We start from the raw sequence: 23,636 nt of genomic DNA, 5'->3' as shown, positions 1-23,636 counted from the left end.
GGCTGTTAGGGAAGTTCTGGTGTTTTTTTCTTTTTCTGACTGCCTCTAAATGCCCCTGCATGTTGGCCTTTGTGTCCATGCACACATAGGCTCTTGGAGACACAAGAAAAAACATTGTCAGCGTGTCCAGGAGCAGCAGCATTTTGGCAGAAATTTTTTTTCTAGACAATTTAATGAATTAATGCACAAGTGCTTCATGCACCTAAACACGTTACAAGTGTCGAGCATTTTTTTCTGCCAAAACTCTGCTGCCAGGAGGAAAGGCAAGTAGGAGAGCTGGCAAAACTACAGTGTGCATGAGCCCTTTTACTACAGAAGGAGGTTATGCATTAACCTGTTTAGTGCCCTGCAGCATGCCTCATGTTTGATCACAAGCTGAAACTTCTGGCACTGGAATGAAAAGATTTATTCTACTAGATCAGGGTTTCTCAACCTTTTCCCAGCCGGATCACTCTTTTCAATCTTGAGGCACCCCTGTGCAAGGTTTGGTTCACATTGCTGTGTCGCAGAAAACATACAAAATCGCGCTTGTTCCTGACACACAGACAAATTCTCTTTAATTGTGCCATTAATTCTTAATGGTACCCCACACGTTGGCAAACATGCAGTGCTTTTGGGGCAGCGCAATCTTTTAAAAAGGGTCGTCGGCCACTTTCCCTGCATTTCTGCGAATACCGAAGCCCATTGGAAAGAATGGGCTGCCCTGCACACGCATCCACACATATGTGAACCAAGGGCTTGTTTACATGTCCGGTTGGAGGGGCAGTAAAACCACATGTGTACACACCCACACAGGGTCCACATGCCCACACAGTACACAGTGTCCACGTCCACACAGTACCCACACAGTGTCCTGGTCCACACAGTACCCACACAGTGTCCTGGTCCACACAGTACCCACACAGTGTCCTGGTCCACACAGTACCCACACAGTGTCCTGGTCCACACAGTACCCACACAGTGTCCTGGTCCACACAGTACCCACACAGTGTCCTGGTCCACACAGTACCCACACAGTGTCCTGGTCCACACAGTACCCACACAGTGTCCTGGTCCACACAGTACCCACACAGTGTCCTGGTCCACACAGTACCCACACAGTGTCCTGGTCCACACAGTACCCACACAGTGTCCTGGTCCACACAGTACCCACAGAGTGTCCTGGTCCACACAGTACCCACACAGTGTCCACGTCCACACAGTGTCCACGTCCACACAGTGTCCACGTCCACACAGTACCCACGTCCACACAGTGTCCACGTCCACACAGTACCCACGTCCACACAGTGTCCACGTCCACACAGTACCCACACAGTGTCCACGTCCACACAGTACCCACACAGTGTCCACGTCCACACAGTACCCACACAGTGTCCACGTCCACACAGTACCCACACAGTGTCCACGTCCACACAGTACCCACACAGTGTCCACGTCCACACAGTACCCACACAGTGTCCATGTCCACACAGTACCCACAGTGTCCATGTCCACACAGTACCCACACAGTGTCCTGGTCCACACAGTACCCACACAGTGTCCTGGTCCACACAGTACCCACACAGTGTCCTGGTCCACACAGTACCCACACAGTGTCCTGGTCCACACAGTACCCACACAGTGTCCTGGTCCACACAGTACCCACACAGTGTCCTGGTCCACACAGTACCCACACAGTGTCCTGGTCCACACAGTACCCACACAGTGTCCTGGTCCACACAGTACCCACACAGTGTCCTGGTCCACACAGTACCCACACAGTGTCCTGGTCCACACAGTACCCACACAGTGTCCTGGTCCACACAGTACCCACACAGTGTCCTGGTCCACACAGTACCCACACAGTGTCCTGGTCCACACAGTACCCACACAGTGTCCTGGTCCACACAGTACCCACACAGTGTCCTGGTCCACACAGTACCCACACAGTGTCCTGGTCCACACAGTACCCACACAGTGTCCTGGTCCACACAGTACCCACACAGTGTCCTGGTCCACACAGTACCCACACAGTGTCCTGGTCCACACAGTACCCACACAGTGTCCTGGTCCACACAGTACCCACAGTGTCCTGGTCCACACAGTACCCACACAGTGTCCTGGTCCACACAGTACCCACACAGTGTCCACGCCCACACAGTGTCCATGCCCACACAGTACCCACACAGTACCCACACAGTGTCCACACAGTACCCACACAGTGTCCACACAGTACCCACACAGTGTCCACACAGTACCCACACAGTGTCCACACAGTACCCACACAGTGTCCACACAGTACCCACACAGTGTCCACACAGTACCCACACAGTGTCCACACAGTGTCCACGTCCACACAGTGTCCACGTCCACACAGTGTCCACGTCCACACAGTGTCCACGTCCACACAGTGTCCACGTCCACACAGTGTCCACGTCCACACAGTGTCCACGTCCACACAGTGTCCACGTCCACACAGTGTCCACGTCCACACAGTACCCACTTGAGATGAAAAGGGTAATGGTAGAACTTAATTTTAACATTAAACTTGCAGTTGTGGCCTCTTTACACTTGTATGTTGCAGACATGTGGTAAAATGCACAGAGTAACGCAATTGACTTGCCATGCCATTCACTACAAATGGCACACCAACACAGTGTGCAATATTGTGCAAAGAAACACGTATTCAAGCGGAGTTCCGAATTATGTATATCTTCAAGTTATGGGAACAGGTAGATCATATCTACTTTTGACACCATCGGCAATACACTGACCTATGCAGGGGGTTATGCTAAAAAATGGTTTGTGTAGCCAGCCAGATATGCCCCTTTTTGCATGCCTGCTGGGGGAATGTCAATAAAATCAATTGCTTTCCTGGTAAAGTTCTATGATTCATTAGATAAAATACACATACTTCTGTGTTTTTGCTCCCTGGAGGCCTCTAAATCTTGTAATGTAATATCAGGGTATAAATCTTTGCCCTGCTCTGTTTACTTTTAATAACCACAGTATCATCTGCTTACACAGGTCTTTTTGGTGCGAAAAACCTCAGGAACCGATGGTGGTCAGCTATATGCAATGAAAGTATTAAAGAAAGCCACACTTAAAGGTAAATTGCTTATCTTAATTTTGTCTATTCCTATATAATTTTGTATCTATTCTGTCAATATTTGTGTGGGATTTCTTATACCATTAATTATAAAGCAATAAGTAATACTGTATATAAAGTATCATACAGTTTTGAAGCACGAAGTCTGATAACCATCGTTCACAATACTTTATTTGGTAAAAGATAAGCGATCGGAGACATCTAAACAAACCCAGCAGAATGCTAACATGTTTCATCCAAAGCCCTGGTCATCATTTTGTTTTTGGTTTTAATACCGCTTTATAGAGGAATTTCAGTAAATTCTGCAAAAATGAAGTCGGCAGCTACAAAAACTCCAAGGACCCAGCACCATTCTCACCTGAGCCGGTTCTTCACTGGTCTTCGGGTCCCCGGAGGCAGTATGTTAACTGTGGACAGCCAGCTGTGACTACTTGCAGCTTCACAGACGGCTGCGCATGTGTGAACTACTTTTTGCTTTGTGAATGGTCCCGCAGCCTTCTAGGCTCTGTACCGTGTCCTAGAAGCTTGTGGATAGTGAGAGGGAGAACTTCCGGTAAATCCACCAAAGCGAAGTGGCAGCAGTTATGGGTCAAAACCAGATAAAAATTATTCCAAATATGGCAACGTCCCCTTTTGGGTGAAATTCGGCTTTAACTGTTTTCATCTGTATCCAGTTTTTTATCCCTTTAACTTGTAGTGAAGGTTTTCTGGTCGTATACAGTTGTGTCCATATTTGGACACGGCACAATTTTCATACTTTTGGCTCTGTATGCCACCAGAATAAAATTAAACCATCCAAATGAATTTGAAATGCAGACTTTCAGCTTTAATTCAAGGGGTTGAACATAAATATCAAGTACACCTTTTACGAACTGCAACCATTTTTATACACAGTCGTCCTTCAAGTCAAATGCATGCTCAATTGGGTTGAGATCAGGTGATTGATTCGGCCATTGCAGAATATTCCACTTCTTTTCCTTCAAAAGCTCCTGGGTTGTTTTTTCAGTGTCATTCATTCATTGTCCATCTGTACTTTGAAGCACTGTTTAATCAACTTTGCTGCAGTTGACTAAATCTGGGCTGACAATACCGTATTTTCTGGCAAATAAGACGACTTTTTAACCCCTGAAATTTTTCTTCAAAGTCGGGGGTCATCTTATACGCCGGTAACCTAATATTCTTACCTTATCCGTGACATGCAGACCACGGCCGTCCATTTTTCAAAAGCCGCTCCTCCTCTTTCTGCTGTTCCGTGATAGGCGGAACACTCGGCTTCCCAGGAGACACTGTGTTTAGTGTTCCGCCTATCACGGATGCCCTCTCGTCCGAGGACGAGAGGGCATCCGTGATGGGCGGAACACTGAACAGTGTCTTCTGGGAAGCGGAGTGTTAAAAAGTCGTCTTATACGCCGGAAAATAAGGTAAGCAGTGACACACTGAAGCATGTAATTGGGCGCACTGAGGCATGTAGTGGGGCACAGTGATGTTTGTAATTGGGCACAGTGAGGCATGTAGTGGTGCACAGTGAGGCATGTAGTGGTGCACAGTGAGGCATGTAGTGGTGGCAGTCTGGCATGTAATGGCACAGTGAGGTGAGGCATGACTAGTAGGAAGGGGGTCGTCTTATATGGTGAGTATATCCCAAAACCAACATTTTAGCTGGAAAATTAGGGGGTCGTCTTATACGCCCAGTCGTCTTATACGCCGGCAAATTGTTTGGTTGATTCAGTAAATCGGAAAATGAAAGCAAAAATCTGAATACGTTTTCTGCGGGAAGCAGATTGGTGGTTGAGTAAGGATGAGTGCATGCGTGTTCGCACAGCCCATGTGCAGAGCTCGCCAGGAAGTCGGCACTACGCTGCGCTAATTACAGGCAGTGGGACATTTCCCGATCTCTGCAGCCGCGCATCTTGTCTCGCTTTCTGTGATCAGCGCAGTGCCGACTTCCTGCCAGGCTCTGCACATGGGCTGTGTGAACACGCCGGAGCTCATCCTTATTGAGCAATTACTTTTGTTTATTTTCTCTGTTTTGAATGAATCGGTCAAATTTTGCCTTCCCTTTTTATAGCGTGCGTTTTGGCTTTCAAATCTTATTCAGCAGTCATTTTTATGAAGATTTCAAATGCTTTAAAACTAAACTCCGGCTTCTTGCAATAAATAAAAACATTTGATTCCCTAATGCCTTTTTTTAGTTCAATTGAAAACATTGTTCTACATCAAATTTCCAGGTCTTTAAGGCAATACTGCAGCTTATGTGAACTATTTTACATGCCAAAGTTTTTTTTTTTTTTTAAATGTGTGTGTTGAATGGTCACTCAACACTATTTATTTATCCCGTGTTCAGGTTCTCTTTTCTCTTCCCCCTCCTTTTAAGCTGCATAAACATGGCTCTTCCCCTTCTGGCGACTTTCCACTTCCAGAAGGTTACAGACACAAGTTGCGCTACCCCCAACACCAAACGTATGAAATAATGTCAAATATGATCAATACAATATACATGAGACAATAAACTATATTCACTTTTACATTTGGACTTGGCACTTGTAAACAGTCCAACGAAAGATGTGATGAAAATAAATTGTATCCACCCTGGTAAACAATTACAGAATAAAGGTGTTTTTAAAAAAAAAGTTGTAGAGTCCTCCAAATCGTGTCGAACAAGGCTTACCAGACTGCCTAAAGGGCCTCTAGGTGCTAGGATACCGCCACTCCTCATATAAGATACCTCTAGAAATCCTCAGTCACAAATCCATGTATATTCATACCCAAGATAAAGATAAATTTTCACACAGTGTGTTCGGATAAAAACTCACTTTTAATAGAAAGGAATAAAATTCACATTTAAAATGAATCGTGCTTGATATATACACATGCCACAGCAGGCTCTCCCGAGGCACAGACACCATGATGGGTCATCACAAATTTATACACAGAAAAGACGACCAAGCCACGCTTTGGGTTTTGTATTTCATCAATGTCTGGTAGCGTGACCTCAATCTGGAACTAAAAGGCTTAAAGCCGGAAGAGCCCCATGATGCAGAACGGCCTTTAATACCAGCATGTGCAATTTTATACTGTTAAAAAAATTAATGCAAATTTAAGGAGTGAAAAAAATACTTCTAAAAAGAGCAAAAGGTCGTTTTCGGATGGAGGGGGGGGGGGGGGGGGGGGGGATTCTGATCTTGTAGAGCAACTCCAAACTAAAATTAATGGTTGCTAGGTGCCCTCCAGTGGCCAGACCTGAGAAAATCATTGTAAATCTATGCCTAATTTATCGCCACCTAGTGGGAAAAATACTCCACGACCACTTTCTCAGGTACTCCTTGCTAGTCCCAGGTTGGACCCCTTTTACCATCTGAACTGCCTTAATTCTTTGTGGCATAGATTCAACAAGGTGTTGGAAACATTCCTCAAAGATTTTGGTTTATATTGACATGACAGCATCACGCAGTTGCTGCAGGTTTGTCGGCCGCACATCCACGATGCGAAACTCCCTTTTCACCACATCCCAAATGTGCTCTGTTGAATTGAGATCTGGTACCTGTGGAGGTCATTGGAGTACAGTGAACTCATTGTCATGTTCAAGAAACCAGTTTGAGATGATTTGAGCTTTGTGACATGGTGCATTATTCTGCTGGAAGGAGTCATTAGAAGATGGGTACACTAGTCATAAAGGGATAGACATGGTCAGCAACAATACTCAGGTAGGCCGTGGCTTTTAAACAATGCTCAATTGGTACTAAGGGGACTAAAGTGTGCCAAGAAAACATCCCCCACACCATACCACCACCAGCCTGAACTATGGATACAAGGCAGGACGGATCCATGCTTACGCCAAATTCTCACCATACTATCTGAATGTCACAGCTGAAATCGAGACTCATCAGACCAGGCAATGTTTTTCCAATCTTTTATTGTCCAATTTTGGTAAACCTGTGCGAATTGTAACCTCGGTTTCCTGTTCTTGGCGGACAGGAGTGGCATCTGGTGTGGTGGTCTGCTTCAAGGTTTGATGCATTGTGTGTTCAGACTTGGTATTCTGCATACCTTGGTTTAGATCTGCACGATTAATAGTCAATCGTTATCACAATTTTTTTTTTTTCTTGTTGCAATCTTGACTAAGGGTTTTCCGATCTTCCCTATCTCTGGTATGCAGAGAATTTTCTCTCTGCTCTCAGCCATCCAAAGTCTGGGCAGTCTGCCAAGTTTTAAAACATTCTATCAGTGGAATGTCAAGTCTAAACATTGTTGTATCAATTTGACTTATCCACTTAAACACTAAACCTTTTTCTGACAGTTGTTGTTTTCAAGTTAAAATTTTTTTTTTTGCTAGAAAATTATTTGGAACCCCCAAACATATATATAATTTCTCTTTTTAGTAGAGACCATAGAGAATAAAATGGTGCAATATTTTATGTCACACTGTATTTGCGCAGCGGTCTTTCAAATACAATTTTTAGGGAAACTATTACTGTTTTTATTGGCGTATAACACTCACTTTTTTACCCTGAAAATAGAGGGTAAACTGTGCCTGCGTGTTATACGCAGGGGGTTATGGAACCTTCTTTTTCTAAAACTTCCCTCTTAAAGTTAGGGTGCGTGTTATACACCGATAAATACGGTACTTTATGAATTAAAAAAAAAACTAACCAGCAAAATTGGCCCAAATAATTTTTTTGTGTAATGTGAAATATTTTACGCTGCGAAAATCGTGAAAGAATCGTGATTTTTATTCTAAGCAAAAAAATTGTGATTCTCATTTTGGTCAGAATCGTGCAGCTCTACCTTGGTTGCAACAAGTGGTATGTCCGCTTTTCCATCCGTCCGTTATGGATGAAAAGGACATACAGTGAACATCCGCTGACAGCCGATCTCATCCCGGTCCGCAATCCTCCGACAAACCCTATTTTTCCATCCGTCTGCAGAGCGGATCGGGTGATCACGGACAGATTGTCCGTGTTCATTCAACGCCACCCCCCACCCCCCCCATAGGGGAGAGCGGAGATCTGACAGGGCGGTCTCTGCACAGTGTGCGGGGACAGCCCTGTCATCCGCCGGATCAGCGGAGCGATCCCCGCTGAGCAAGCGGAGGTTCATGGGGCGGATCATCACGAATCCGTCCTGTGTGAAAGAGCCCTTACTGTTGCCTTTCTATCATCTCGAACCAGTCTGCCCATTCTCCTCTGACCTAAACAAAGCATTTCGTCCACACAACTGCTGCTCACTGTATATTTCCTTATTTTCTGACTTTTCTCTGTAAACCCTAGAGATGGTTAGAGCAGAGTTGCAAATTTTTTTGTAGCTTTTGTCAGTTTATTTTTTTTTTTCTTTTAGACATTTAACTAAATGACAGACATCTGCTGTTTTAAGTGGGAAACGCTTGAAAAAACGCTCTTATCATTTCTATTGACATCTATGGGGGGGTGGATGACATTAAATTCTGCCTGAAAATTAGGCAGTGGATCAGTTCTAAAATATCTGCAATTAATGTGGCTAAACCAGTCTGCAAACAGCTGATTTGATTGGTTCAAAGTTTATGCTAGCGTTCACCCCTTAATATTCAAATCTTATAACAAGATTTATATGCTCAAGCCCACATTTCAGAAGGTTCTGGAAATGTCAGATGTGCATTTTATCAAGTTTATTCCATTAGAACATGTGTAAGCAGCTGGCTGACATATGTCCATTGTACATAATGGTGTTGAGATATCATGAAATGTTTTCTAGATTTGAACTTTGTTTCCTCTATCCTGAAAAAGGAAGAGGGCTATACTTGTTCTGATTTAGGTGTCACTTGCAGCAATTGAGTGAGTGGTCTCCCTAGGGCAGGGATATGCAATTAGCGGACCTCCAGCTGTTGCAGAACTACAAGTCCCATGAGGCATTGCAAGATTCTGACAGCCACAAGCAGGACATCCAGAGGCAGAGGCATGATGGGACTTGTAGTTTTACAACAGCTGGAGGTCCGCTAATTGCATATGCCTGCCCTAGGGTATGGTCTGGCCTTGTATAGAAAGCTTGTAGCTTCTTGGAAAAACTCTGTACCAACAAACCTTGAGGCATATCCACCTCCCCTTGGGCTAATTCGCGACCGTCCTTTTAAGGATAAGGGGATAACGGATAGATCTTCCATCCCCCACACTCCCAGCCGCAATCGGGGCATACCCGCTGCCTCCATTTCTCAATCCCACCTCGGCCTGAACAATTCCACAGCAAGCTTGCGGCGACCGCATTTAGGAAAGCTAGCTCCTCACAAACCCCCTCAAACTTTACTAAACCACCCCTGCCCCTGGAGGATCTCCACCATCGCCCCTTGGTGCCCCAGAGCCCCCTCTTTCCTACAACCGGGCCTCACCCAGCTGCACAGCCCCTGGCTCGGGCCTAGTCCTGGTCGGCGGCCATCTTGCTACACCCCAGCAACTGTGATATTGCTGGGACATAGCCCCACTCCCCAGCCCTAAAGCTGGGATTTGGCTCCCACCCCCACATCCTCAGGTCCAACAGCTCCAATTCCAGGGTCCGCCACCACTTAGTGTTTGATCCAGGGCTCCCCCGATTGCCCTTGTGGGATCAGGAAGGAATTTTTTTCCCCCGGTCACGGCAGATTGGCATAGCACGGCCAGGGTTTTTTCGCCTTCCTCTGGATCAAACGGGGAGGAAGATTTGCCGAGTGGGGAACTCACTTGGAAATCGCCCTTCCCATCATCATTGAATACCTCCCCGATTAATTATCACTTTCCCCAGCGTTTTTCTGCGATTATGTCTAATCTGAGATACTCTGCAGAAATCATTTGGGGTCTAAAGCCATTCGCCTCAATATTACCAGCCGTCACCAAAAAAGCTCTAAGGAATGAGCAACTGTTAAGAATCAATCAACAGTCAAAAATTACACGCATTTACCCCAACCTAAGCACATATCGTGCGCTTTGGTCAATACAAGGTCGGCAGTAAAACACTGACAAGAAATCCATGATTTCATTCTACAAAACTATTTAGACTGCCTTTTTATCACAGAAAGCTGGCTCACACCTGGCTGTAACACCATTCTAGGAGAACTGGTGCCAGAGAATTATCGCATTCTAACAGAAAACAGAGTGGGGCAAAGAGGAAGAGGCCTAGCGGTGATCCACAAGACTCGCCTCTCGATCACTAAACCAGGCCTTCAGCACTCGCTTCCATTTATGGAAACCCTCACTCTGCAACTGCAAACAAATCCCAAGGACACTGTTCGCATACTCCCTGTGCTATAGACCACCAGGTCCAAAAACACACCTGCTCATGTCATTGACAGTTCATCTCCACCTATACCCTAAACACCGAACATCTCCTGCTGCTCGGGGATTTTAACCTCTGGGCCAACTCCTCACAGGACCCCGTCCTCGACGCCTGCATTGACCACTTGGAAGGATTAGGTCTGCAGCAACTAGTATGTGGGCCCACACATGCTTCAGGTCACACGCTCGATCTCCTTTTCAGTCAAGATCTGGAAATCAATATTCTGGAAAATGAGCTGCAACCATGGACACCATGCCATTAAATTCACAATCAACATAAACGCCCCCTCAAAAATAATGGTAAAACCAGTGACAACACACTGGACTAGATCTCAGAAGAAGCTCCACTCGGAAATCTTCAAAACTACATTGGGGAACAAAATAAAAACAATCCAACTACATCTAACAGCCACAGAAACTCTTGATGCTATAAACAAGGCTCTGCTACAGTCAGCCAACTTGGTAGCGCCAAAACGCACAACATGCATCCGGAAAAACTCCAGCTGGTTTAACAACCAGCTGTCGTTGCTAAAGCAAGAGCGCGGAAGAGCTGAAGCAGCCTGGAAAAGAAACTCTTCAGAAAAAAACCACACCATTTATAAGATAATAACCAAAAAAATACCATAAATCTTTATTGCCAAAAAAAAAATCATTTTTCCAGTATTACCAATGCCCTAAACCGCCCCCGTGAACTCTTCAATTTAGTTACCAAGACCATGAACCCAGTCTGTCTAGAAGCCCCAAATTCTGATTCACAAGAATTTTGCAACAAATTATCGGATTATTTCATCAACAAAATTGAAAGAATCCGTTCAAGCATTAAGCAAAATACAACCTCCATCTACCCCCCTAAATCACAAACCTAATACCCACATAATTCCGCCACAATCACCTAACTTCACTCTAAAACCCATTTCCATCGATGCCACTAAAAATATCATCCCCACCAAACTGCTGAAAGAATGTGCCGATATTTTAGCTCCAGCTATTATGCAGCTCATAAACCAGTCATTCAAGGAGGGTGTGGTGCCACCCTTGCTGAAACAAGGTATAATCAAACCAATTGTAAAAAAAAAAACACCCTTGACCCCAAAGACCCTAACCACCGTCCCCTCATAACAGGCCTGAATGTCTTCTCCAAGGTAATGGAGAAAGAAGTTGTACAACAGCTACAACATCACTTAGACACCCATAAATTACTTGACCCATTCCAGTCCGGTTTCCGTCCAGGTCACTGGACAGAAACCGCACTGCTCAAAATATGGGATGACTCTCTAGAGGCCGCAGACTAAGGAGAATCTTGTCTTCTAGTACTGCTGGACCCAAGCGCAGCTTTTGATACGGTAGACCACAAATTATTGCTGACAAGGCTAGTCGAAGTAGCCGGAGTTGCGGAATGTGATTTATCGTGGTTCTCCTCTTGGAAAACCGATCACAAATGGTGAAATTGGGCCCTTTCACTTCTGAAAAACGCACGGTGTCATGCGGAGTCCCCCAGGGATCCCCTCTGTCGTCTGTTCTTTTTAATATCTATCTCAGCCCTCTTTTTGAAATAATCAGCAACCAGAAGTTACTCTACCACTCTTATGCAGATGACACAACTATATTTTCGCATCTGCAACAAAAAGGATCATTATCTCGGACTAGAGAAATGCCTTTCTTTGATAGAAAAGTGAATGACAAAGAGTTACCTTAAACTCAATGGCTCAAAAACAGAACTTCTCCTGTTTCAGGCCAATTGGAAGATTCATCCTGCAACAACATGGGTCAATCCATCACCCCCAGCACCAAAGTCAAGTCTCGGAGTCATCTTCGACACCTACATGACCATGGATGCACAAACGGGGTCAGTAGTCAGCGGATCGCACCATCTGCTGCGCCTTCTACGCAGACTCCCTCCCTTCATTTCAAAAGAAGACATAGCAGTCGTGGTGGGGACACTTATCAACTCCAGACTTGACTATGCAAATGCCCTCTATCTTGGACTCCCAAAATACCAAATCACTCGTCTGTAAGTCGTTCAAAATACGGCCGCTTGACTTGTGACTGGGAAAAAAACATGGGAATCAATCTCACCTTCGCTGAGATCCCTTCATTGGTTGTCTGTAAAAGACAGAATCACTTTCAAAGCACTCTGTCTAACACATACGTGTATTCTGGGAAATGCCCCTCAATATCGATGCGAGAAACTAAAAGCTCATAACACCAATCGCATTCTGCGATCCACCAACCAAAATCTACTCCAGATACCCAAAGCCAGATACAAGTCCAAAGGAAAACAAAGATTTGCGGTCCAAGGACCCAGACTATGGAACGCTCTACCAACCACCCTCCGACTGGAGGTAAACCACCTGGCCTTCAGGACAAAGATCAAGACCCATCACTTCTGAGGGCCCAGGGAATGGATACCAAGCGCCCAGAGGCGATTCACTTCGTATGTGTTGCGCTATACAAGTTTCTCACTCACTCGCTTACCTTTTCTTCATGCAGGGGTTAGCTGTACAGTTTCCTGAGGGCTTTAATGGTGGATAGAGGACTTGCTTTTCATGGAGACCTCTTCTTTTCTCGAGACATCAAGCCAAATGTTTTAATTTGTATTTTGTAAGTTTTGTAGAGAGTAGTGAAGACTTGGAATATCTGTCCAGTTTTATGGCTCTAGTTGGTAACTCAATAGGGGGGGAATCTTCATGATGGAATAATAATCATTATGGTTATTTTTAACCACCCCACTAGAAAATGGGACATTTCAGTCCAGGCGTCAGTCTTCTGATCATACACACAAACAGCTTTACACATGCCAAAATACCTTTCCTATGAGGTAATTCTGCCCAGTGACAATAATATATTGTGTGTACTGTCTTCATAGGTCCTGGAATTTGCTTTTGTAATGAAATGGTTTTTGTCCCATTTAAGAGATTTTACTTCACTTCCTGCCCTGGAGACTCGCTAGGAAATGAAGGGAAATCCCTTCTTAGCCTTGTGACAGGTGTCCCTATTGGAAGATTTTTCCCTTAGATTTTTTTTGTGACAACTGAATTTTGGTTTCCCATGACTTAACCCAAGTACACATAATGACAAAATTTGACAAAAAAAAATTCATAGCGATCGTCCAATAGTCTGATCATTCGCACGCAGCTTTGGAGAGCCAACTGTGACAGTTCATGCAAAATTATACGAAGAGACAAGCGCAAAAAAAATTAGACTGTTCAGGCACATTTGCCCATTTTAGGCTGCTTTCAAACTGAGGAGTTTTAGAAGTGCTTTTGCGTTTAAAAAAAAGCACTAGAAAAGCTCAAGAAAAATGCTTCCCATGAAAGTGTTTGTAAACGCTCACCTTGTAAGACAACTACTTCAGTTTAAAATGAAAGGCATAACATTTGTGTATAGATAAAAAAAAAAATACTAATACCTTGACCCCCCCCCCCCCCCCCCCTTTTTTTTTTTTTTTTTAAAGTGATCACATTCCCTCTGTTCCCCGTGTTCTCAGCTGCATAAGAGCTGGGGGAGGAAAGGCAACAGTACAGTGAACTTCCCAGTGACAGTGAAATGCTGTGCAGGGTTTGGGGAGTCGGGACGAGCCTGATGGAACAATCCTGTTAGGAAAGCAGAGAGACTGGCACCCGGGATTTAACACAAAGGATGCAATACAAAGAGATCAGGATAGTTTTTCATACAAGTACATGGTACAGCAGCCGCATATCAGAAATTTTAAATGTTGGGGTAACGCACTTCAATTTATTTTATTTTTTTTGTCCCTAGTGTAGGTGGACCCTTATCCATTTTATTGATCGGTTTATCATTTATTCCATTTTGGAGTCCATATATTTTTCCTTTCACACAAGTGACTCAATTTTAACCTAAGATTCACCCGTTTTTGTAATTGGATTCTGTTTGAAAAGGTGTGTGAATCCTGGGTAAAATAAATCCCTTTTTAAATCTGCTTTGTTTCATTATTCTGTATTTTTCAAAAGAAAAAGTTAAACAGCTTGGATTGATCAGAACTTGTACTTTAATTTGCTCTATAATATTTTTTTCCTTTTATTTTTCTCACAGTTCGAGATCGTGTTAGAACAAAGATGGAGCGTGATATTTTGGTGGAAGTTAATCATCCGTTTATTGTCAAATTGCACTATGGTGAGTACGAGATTTATTTTACAAAAGTTTTGTCATACAGACTGTACAGGCTTACAATAGTGTTATAGCATATAATATAAAAAACAAATCTGGGCCCGGAGTCGCCCACATTAATAAAGGAAGCAGGAGCCGTGATCTTATGCCAAATTTAAAAAAAATAAGTCCTTAGAACCAGACGGTCCAGAACCTGGGCCATGCCAGGCTGTCTGTAAACCTGTAGAATGAGTGTGCAATACACAACAATAGAACCTGAAGGTTAGCATCCTCTAGAAAAGAGTAGAAAGGGTTAACAGCAAAGAAAGAAAAGTGGAAAAAAATGGAGCAGAATGAGAAGAGGGGTAGAAGGTGAAGAGGGAGAAAGAGGAAGGGAGTAGGAGGGTCCACGGGGTGTGTGCAAGAGGAGTCCTATATCGATAGTAATGCAGCATCAAACCTAGAAGGGTGGTAGTATGCAATCCAAGGTTGCCAAACCCTAAGAAACTTGTCATGCTTGTCAGAAAGGACAGCCGTTAACCATGACATCGTTCAGGCGGTTTTTGACTGCCTCAAAGCTAAGTGTGGGGGTTTTCCATGCTCTAGCAATTGTCAACCTAGTTGCAGTAAAGAGATGTTGGGCTAGTTGCCTTTCTGGACGCAATAATTCCACAATGGGCTTACCAAGGAGAGCTACATAAGGGTCACTTTTCATATTAATCTGAAATAGATTGCGAAAGGGTGTATACCCTGATCCACAGTTTTCACGCTAGTGGGCATGGCCACCAAATATGTGCCATGGAGCCCTCCTGGGAACACCCCCTAAAACAAAGCAGAGAATAATTTGAAATAAAGCGAGCCAATCTCGCCGGTGTGTAGTACCACCTGTACAATACTTTATAGGCATTTTCCAAAATTAACACATTACATGAGCACTTGGACAAAGTTATTGTCATTCCCTGCCAGTCCTCGGGGTCCAACTGCTTCCCCAACTTTTCTCCCATTAAAGGTGGTAAGGCCTTAACGGGGGTCTCTTTGTGGATATCACAGCCGAGTATATCAGCAATATCAGGCCCAGTGAATAGGACCTGGCTCTACAAAGGCCCTCAAAGGGGGTCAAAGTATAAGGGGTAGGTTGAGACTTAAAGGGGTTGTAAAGGTTTGTTTTAATAAGACTCTGAAGAAAGTGGTGAAGTTGTAAATAGCTATAGTGTTCTCGCAAGGGAATACTGTGAGAAGAGCATAAAGCGTCAAATGTCAAAATCCTAGTAGGCCTAACAGTGAGTGAACATCTGTGAAACCGTTCGTGGTCCACCTTAGAATTGGGAGGGATTGTCACGACCTGGAGGAAATAACAGGCAATGCAATAGTCGTAAGAGTGGGAAATGAGGAGAGATCAACCCTGCAGAGTACTTTACCGAGTCCCATATTCGCAAGGAGTGGGCCAAACAGGACCCTATAGCCGCCGGACGGTGCACAGGAGGGAGCCAGGGCAATGAGGAGATAGGAGTAGGGTCGGTGTTAACCAGATCAAGCATAGCCCAGAGCGGAAGCTCATGGGTCTCATGAAGGCATGAAAGTGGAGCTATATAATAGGACCGTAATATAGGGACCGAAAGACCACCATTAAACAAAACCCGTTTGCCAATTTGAGGGCGGGTTGATGCCCATATGAATTGCATAATTCTACGCGGATGTATGCGGACGATATGCAAGGGAACCAGAACAGGCAAGACAACTAAAAAAAAAGTAGTTCAGGGAGATAGGACATACGAATAGCTGTTATTCTGCCAAACCAAGACAGGTGCAAATGAGACCAAGACAACAGCATATCCATTAGTCTTTTGAACAAGGGTGAAAGTTAGCCTTGTACAATCCAGAGTACATAGGGGTAAGGTGGATTCCCAGATAGGGCAGCGAAGAGACCCATTGGAAGTAGAAAGCGTAAATCTCTCGACAAACCAAGACAGATTAACTGATAATGCTTTGATTTAGAGGGGTTAACCTGAAGCCCTGAAAGGGAAGCAAAGGTATCTAAAAGGGATTGTAAATTTGGTAAGGAAATTCTGGGGGAGGTCAAAGTAAGAAGGATATCATCGGCAAATAGGGGAATTTTATGGGGACAGCCCGCTATTTCGATGCCTATGTCTGGATGTGAATGAATCGCCTCCGCCAGGGGTTTCAGAGCCAATACAAAAAGGAGAGGCGATAGGGGGAATCCCTGATGGGTGCCCCTCTTGATGTTAACGAGAGAAGATTCAAATCCATAATTTTTGTCCGAGGGGAGGTTGTTTAAGACTGACATCCAGTGCATAAACGAAGACCCGAAGCCATAATGCCGAAGAACAGACATGAGATAAGGCCACGACTGAGTGTCAAAGGCCTTGTTTACGTCCAAAGACAAGAGCATGGATTTCAGCGAGCGGGTATGAGCTATGTGTTAGAGTTGCAATATACGCCGAATAGCATCACCAGCCTATCTGAGGTTTAAAACCGACTTGGTCCTTCCCTATTAACCGAGGGAGAAAAGAGTTTAGGCGGTTTGCCAGAATTTTGGTCCAAATTTTTGTATCCATTAGGGAGATGGGCCTAAAATTGGCCCAGGAGGAGTGATCGGGATCTGGTTTAGGGATCATCACGATATTTGCAGGCCCAGGGTAAAGGAGCGACCATTTTTAAGAGTTATACATGGCCATTAAATGTGGAGCTACCACAGCAGCCAGTTTTCTGTAGTAAAGTGCTGGAAAGCCATCCGGCCCTGGTCGCTTTCCCACCTTAACATCCTTAATACCTTGGAGGGCCTCTGAAACTTGTATGTCCCGGTCCATAAGGGTAACATGTGCCTCCGTCAGGGTCGGGAGCGAGAGATGGCTGAGGAAATCGGCAGCATCCTGAGCATTAAACTGCTCCGGGTCTGAATACAATTTAGTGAGGCGGAATCGAAACTCCTCCAGTATATGCATCTGATTACCCGTAAGGACATTGTGTCGGTTGCACTAAGTGATGGGAGTGAATTTGGGAGCGAAAGTCCGGAGCCTGTTAGCCAGCATTTGATTCGGTTTGTTCACCCTGGTATACCACCTCTGGCGGGACCAACGTAAGATTGCATTCAGCCCCCTCGGTAAGACAAAGATCTAACTCCGAATGGGCCTGCTCCAAGAGTTTACAGTTGCCAGAGGTGGGGGATTGTTTAAAAACCACAGAACTCCTCCAGATGGGTCGCCAGGGCCTTCTGTTTCAAACCCCGTTCCCGCTTACAGGTGGACGCCAGCCGAATAATGTGGCCCTCGGAGTACGCAACCGTCCCTTCATTATCGCGGCAATGGTCCTCTGAGGCCTTAAAAATATCTTCCTGGACCTCTTTAAAGGGGTTGTAAAGGTAAAAAAAAAATTCTCTAAATGGCTTCCTTTACCTTAGTGCAATCCTCCTTCACTTACCTCATCCTTCGATTTTGCTTTTAAATGTCCTTATTTCTTCTGAGAAATCCTCATTTTCTGTTCTTCTGTCTGTAACTACACACAGTAATGCAAGGCTTTCTCCCTGGTGTGGAGAAAGCCTCTTGAGAGGGGAGGAGGCGAGCAGGCAGATCAGGACACTCTCTCTACTTTGCAGAAAAAGGAGCTGTCTGTTAGTGGGCGTCCTGACACTCATGCTCGCCCCTCCCCCCTCAAGAGGCTTTCTCCACACCAGGGAGAAAGCCTTGCATTACTGTGTGTAGTTAGAAGAACAGAAAGTGAAGATTTCTCAGAAGAAATAAGGACATTTAAAAGCAAAATGGAAGGATGAGGTAAGTGAAGGAGGACTGCACTAAGGTAAAGGAAGCTATTTAGGGAATTTTTTTTTTTACCTTTACAACCCCTTTAAGCAATAGGAGTGAATCATTCATCACCCAGGGCGAGAATTGGGGTCTATCTAGAATAGAGTGGCAGACCACCAGAACAAGGTCATGATCAGACCAAGGAGCAGCCAGAATAGAGGCTGTGACCACCATGGGAAGGTGGCATCTTGGCATAAACATATGATCAATTCTGGAGTGAGAGTGATGAGGGTGGGAGTAATGTTTGTAGTCCCTACCCTGAGGATGGCATTCCCTCCAAAGATTGACCAGATCGTGTGACTGTAAAGAGCGAGCAAATTTTTTAGCGTCTGGGGAGGGAGCAGTTTGTTCCGAGGGATATTTATCCAGCGAGGGGTTCAAGACTAAATTCGAATCACCCGAAAGAAAGAGGGTACCCTTGTGGTGGGATGCTAGCAGGGTGCAGACGTGAGTCAAGAAGGGTCCTGGGTTAGAATTTGGAGCATAATAAGTCACAATGGTCACCTCTTTTCTTTGGATAGTGCCTTTTAGCAATAAATATCTACCATCGAGGTCTGCAATCTGTCCAGTGCAACTAAATGGGACCGATTTGCGGAAAGCTATGACCACCCCCTTTTGCTTGGTTGGGGCATTGGCCAAAAACACCTGAGGAAACTGAGCATCAAAATATTTGGGGCAGGAAGTGGGTGAAAAATGGGTTTCCTGTAAGCAGGCGACGTCAATCCGCTGCTTCCTAAGATACTTAAAAACCTTCACCCTTTTCTGAGGAGAATTCATACCCTGAACATTCAGGGACAACAAATTAACCACTTAAGGACCACCTCCTGCACATTTACGTCGGCAGAATGGCACAGCTGGGCACAAGCATGTACCTGTACGTTGCCTTTAAGAGCCCAGCCGTGGGTCTAGCGCGCAACCCGATCCAATACTCCGTGACTGCGTGACCCATGGACCCGATCGCCGACGGTGTCCCGCAATCGTTCACAGGAGCTGAAGAACGGGGAGAGGTGTGTAAACCCACCTTCCCCGTTCTTTACTGTTGCAGTGACACTGATCGTCTTTTCCCTGATATAGGGAATGACGATCAGTGATGTCACGCCTACAGCCACACCCCTCTACAGTAAAATTCGCTCCCTTAGGGCACACTTAACCCCTCAGCGCCACCTAGTGGTTAACCCTTCACTGCCATTTTTATATATGTGTTAGGATCAACCTAATACGATTGTGATAAACAAACGTTCAAATGACTATATATATATATATATATATATATATATATATATAGTGAAATTAAGACAATGCCCAAAAAGTGAATCGTGGGTGTCTAATATAATCCAAACATAGTGTGTGTGTGTATGTATATATCCAGAGGGCTAATCAAAGTCCAAACATGAGTGTGTCCCTTCAGATGGAGAGCAAAAGTTGATAGGAGCACCACCACCCACTGGAAAGAGGCTTACAGAATAAAATGGACTTTAAGAGGCATATACCTCCATAAGTCATAAAGGCTTGTTGGTAATAAATAGGGAGGATGCAGCTGGTCCTGGATCCAAAGTGGTTATTCCAAACTCAGAAATGATCAATTTGGACTTGGGAAGTTTTTGGCGTAGTTTTCGCAAAGCACCCCGGTATCCACGTTTTCATGTATAATGAATGGAGAAAATCTCGCATAGCGTGATTCCGCTATATAAAATATTAATGTAAAGTTGAGTAAAAGCACTTACATTTATAGTAGTAAGAAAGGCTTATCGAAATACTGTAACAGGTGCGATGTTTTGTAGATGTGGTCCAGCCGACGCGTTTCGACTAACAAGTCGTCATCTGGGGTATGGACCACCACTACAGACGCATCGCTTATAAAGGAGTAATGACCCCAAATTGAATTATGAGATTACCGGAAGTTAACGGCAAATCGCGTCACTTCTGATGTCAAAATTAAATACTGTTTTATAATGTGATATTGCTGCTCATGTGGCCAGCAAGACTAAGGAATTTATAAGCATTGTGTCTTTGATAAGTATTTAGTGCGCATATATCTGTCTGCTGTTCAAATAGGAAGCAGTCCGTAGCCACCATCTCATCCTTCTAACTGCTGTATATGCAGGACAGCTTGCTCTATTTTCAATGGTGATCCTGCCAGCAAGTCTGTTTTTTTTTTTTTTTAATAAAGCTTAAAACAAAACTAATGCAGCCATCATAACTAAGAATTGGTAAGCTGCCGTGTAGAAAAAAGTTGCTTTTGGGTTTAATAGCGTTTTAAACCTAGTACTAGGCTTGACTTCTAAAAGATGCATTTTTAGAAATTGTTGTGAAAAAATAAACAAGGTGCCCTATTAAATTTGCATTAAAAATAAGTTATCTATTCTCTTACAGCTTTCCAAACAGAAGGCAAACTATACCTTATTCTGGATTTTCTCAGGGGTGGAGATTTGTTTACACGTTTATCCAAAGAGGCAAGTTTCATTTGGTTTTGTATCATCTCTGGTAATGTATTAAAAAAAAAACACCGACCCTAATTTTCATCCTATACTTGTATATTTATGACTAATTGCTGAAAGGTGTTTACCCAATCACAAGCTGAATAAAGCAGATCTATCATTCACATTTGAAAAACGTGCCATAAATACTCTGTAAAAGCTAAAGCTACACATGTACTGAAATTCAGCTGTTCAGCAGGAACTGGACGACTTTTGGTATATGTGTACCAATGTCTGTACAACAGAAGCCAGTTCAACGTTGATGCTTAAATCAGATTTAGATCAGCAGTTACAGCCAATGGCTGCAAGAGCTGATCAGTGTATTCTGGTGAGGGGGAGTTCCCCTGTCATAATGCAGTAGAACAGAAGGCGAGATCTGTCAGTTCTTTGTTTAACCACAAAAACTGTGTGTAAGACCAGCTTAAGAAAATAATCAAACAGATGCTTCCATCTGTGCTATACAGCCCAGATGGATGAGCCTCTTTGCTGACAGCCACTGGCTAAACTTTGACTCTTCACAAAAATGAGTTAACAGTGGACAATGCATTAAGTCAGTCTGTTAGCTTGGCGGAGCAAGGAGCATGGAAGTGCCTTGCCTACCTAGACTACGGGCAGTGTGTTTCTAATGATGTACACAGCATAGGGAGACACTGCTCTAGTCCCTGCAAGCAATGGGTGACGCCATAAGGGCAAGGAGCAACTGTGAAATGGGCAACCTGGGGCAGTAGTCATGGCACCATCTTAAACTGGAAAATAGGCAAGGATTAACCGATAAAGACGCTGCATACTCAGTGAGTGATTAAATCTGCTGCTGAAAATGCTCTAAAAACTGAGGCTTTAAATCCTAGTTCCAGTTTTTTTTTTTGATGAGATTTTTCCCTCACTTAATTTCCTAGTGACTCCAGTACAAGGAAATGGGGTGCGGTTGTCACCAGAACAGAAATGCCTAACCATATAAACTTTGTCAGAGGTTATAACTCTTCCCCACTCTAAAAATGTTTTGTCTTTGTCTCTTTTGGGGAGATTTTCCATCACTTGTTGTCAGGACAGAAAATCTCAGATGGCAATGAAAACTGATGAGGCTCTGTTCTATCTAAAATAAGTTTTGATTGGAGTTTGGCTTTGATACTTGGCCCTGTTCACAATGAATGCAACTTTGAAATCGTGTGACTTCACTTGAGGTAGCACGATTTTTAAAGCTGTGCGTTTTCAGGTGTGACTTGCCTGACATCTGTGGGACATCATGCACAGATGTCTATGCTAGTCGCACCATAAATTACAGAAAATAGTGCAGAAACCTTTCTGTTCAAATCTGTTTGGCACCGCAAAGTCGGAGTCACGGATTTGAACAGTTCCATTGCTGACAATAGGGTGCGACTTGTCATGCGATTTGGAACTGTCAATTTGCATGACAAGTCTCATCGGTATGAACAGGGGCTTAACTAGTTGAGGACCAGCCGCCGTCGTTTTACCGCGGCAGGTCGGCTCCCCTGTGTGAGAGCTTGTAGCTATACGTCGGCTCTGATCGCTGCCGGGCACACGCGATCGCACGTTATAGAGCGGGGACCGGGAGCTGTGTGTGTAAACACACAGCTCCTGGTCCTGTCAGGGAGAGAAATGCTGATCATACAATGTATGAACAGAAGATCAGTCATTTCCCCTAGTGAAGCCACCCCCCCCCCCTACAGTTAGAACACACCCAGGGAACATACTTAACCCCTTCCCCGCCCCCTAGTGTTAACCCCTTCACTGCCAGGGTCATTTTTATAGAATTCCAATGCATTTTTATAGCACTGATCGCTATAAAAATGCCAATGGTCCCAAAAAAGTGTCCGCCATAATGTCGCAGTACCGAAAAAAAAACGCTGATCACGGGCATTACTAGTAAAAAAAAAAAAAATTCATAAAAATGCCATAAAAATACCCCCAATTTTGTAAACGCTATAACTTTTGCGCAAACCAATCAATAAACGCTTATTGCGATTTTTTTTTTTTTTTAGAATATGTAGAAGAATACGTATCGTCCTAAACTGAGGAAAAAAATGTTTTTTTTATATATTTTTGGGGGATATTTATTATAGAAAAAGTAAAAAAATATTAATTTTTTTTTTCAAAATTGTCGCTCTATTTTTGTTTATAGCGCAAAAACTAAAAACCGCAGAGGTGATCAAATACCACCAAAAGAAATCTCTATTTGTGGGAGGAAAAGGACGCCAATTTTGTTTGGGAGTTATGTCGCACGACCGCGCAATTGTCAGTTAAAGCGACGCAGTGCCGAATCGCAAAAAGTGCTCTGGTCTTTGACCAGCAATATGGTCCGGGGGTTAAGTGGTTTATGTATTTGTATTAGATTGTTGCTTTTGTACATTTGTCCACAGCTACTTGTGTTTTTGCTCATGGGATGCTCCACAGCCACATCTTAATATCATAAGTAAGACATGAAACATGTAGCTGCACCATGGATGGGTTGGTTCAAACCTATTTCAGTGTGCTCATGTCTTTAACCACTTAAGCCCTGGACCAATATGCAGCTAAAGGCCCAGAGTTTTTTTTACAATTTGGCACTGCGCTGCTTTAACTGGTAATTGCATGTGTCATGCAATGTTGTACCGAAACGAAATTTGCGTACTTTTCTTCCCACAAATAGAGCTTTCTTTTGATGGTATTTGAATGCCTCTGCGATTTTTTTTTTTGTGCTATAAACAAAAATAGAGCGACAATTTTTTGAAAAAAAAATCAATATTTTTTACTTTTTGCTATAATAAATATCCCCCAAAAATATATAAAAAAAAAAAAAATTCCACAGTTTAGGCCGATACGTATTCTTCTACATATTTCTGGTAAAAGAAATGCAGTAAGCGTTTATCGGTTG

The 23,636-nt window shown here is 43.9% G+C and overlaps 1 protein-coding gene across 1 annotated transcript in view; it reads left to right on the top strand.

The window, feature by feature from the left end:
• The window catches only part of RPS6KA3 (ribosomal protein S6 kinase A3), a 173,480-nt gene that overhangs the window by 104,924 nt on the left and 44,920 nt on the right, over positions 1 to 23,636 (top strand). The window contains exons 4-6 of the mRNA XM_040338242.1: positions 3,007 to 3,088; positions 14,416 to 14,496; positions 20,661 to 20,740. Of these exons, the coding sequence (XP_040194176.1) occupies positions 3,007 to 3,088; positions 14,416 to 14,496; positions 20,661 to 20,740 (243 nt within the window). The remainder of the gene's footprint in view (positions 1 to 3,006; positions 3,089 to 14,415; positions 14,497 to 20,660; positions 20,741 to 23,636) is intronic.

The sequence above is a fragment of the Rana temporaria genome, chromosome 2 (genome assembly GCF_905171775.1).
Source record: "Rana temporaria chromosome 2, aRanTem1.1, whole genome shotgun sequence".
In the NCBI taxonomy this organism is placed as follows: Eukaryota; Metazoa; Chordata; class Amphibia; order Anura; family Ranidae; genus Rana; species Rana temporaria.
The sequence above is the reverse complement of the archived record's forward strand: the minus strand, read 5'-3'. Positions and strand labels throughout refer to the sequence as shown.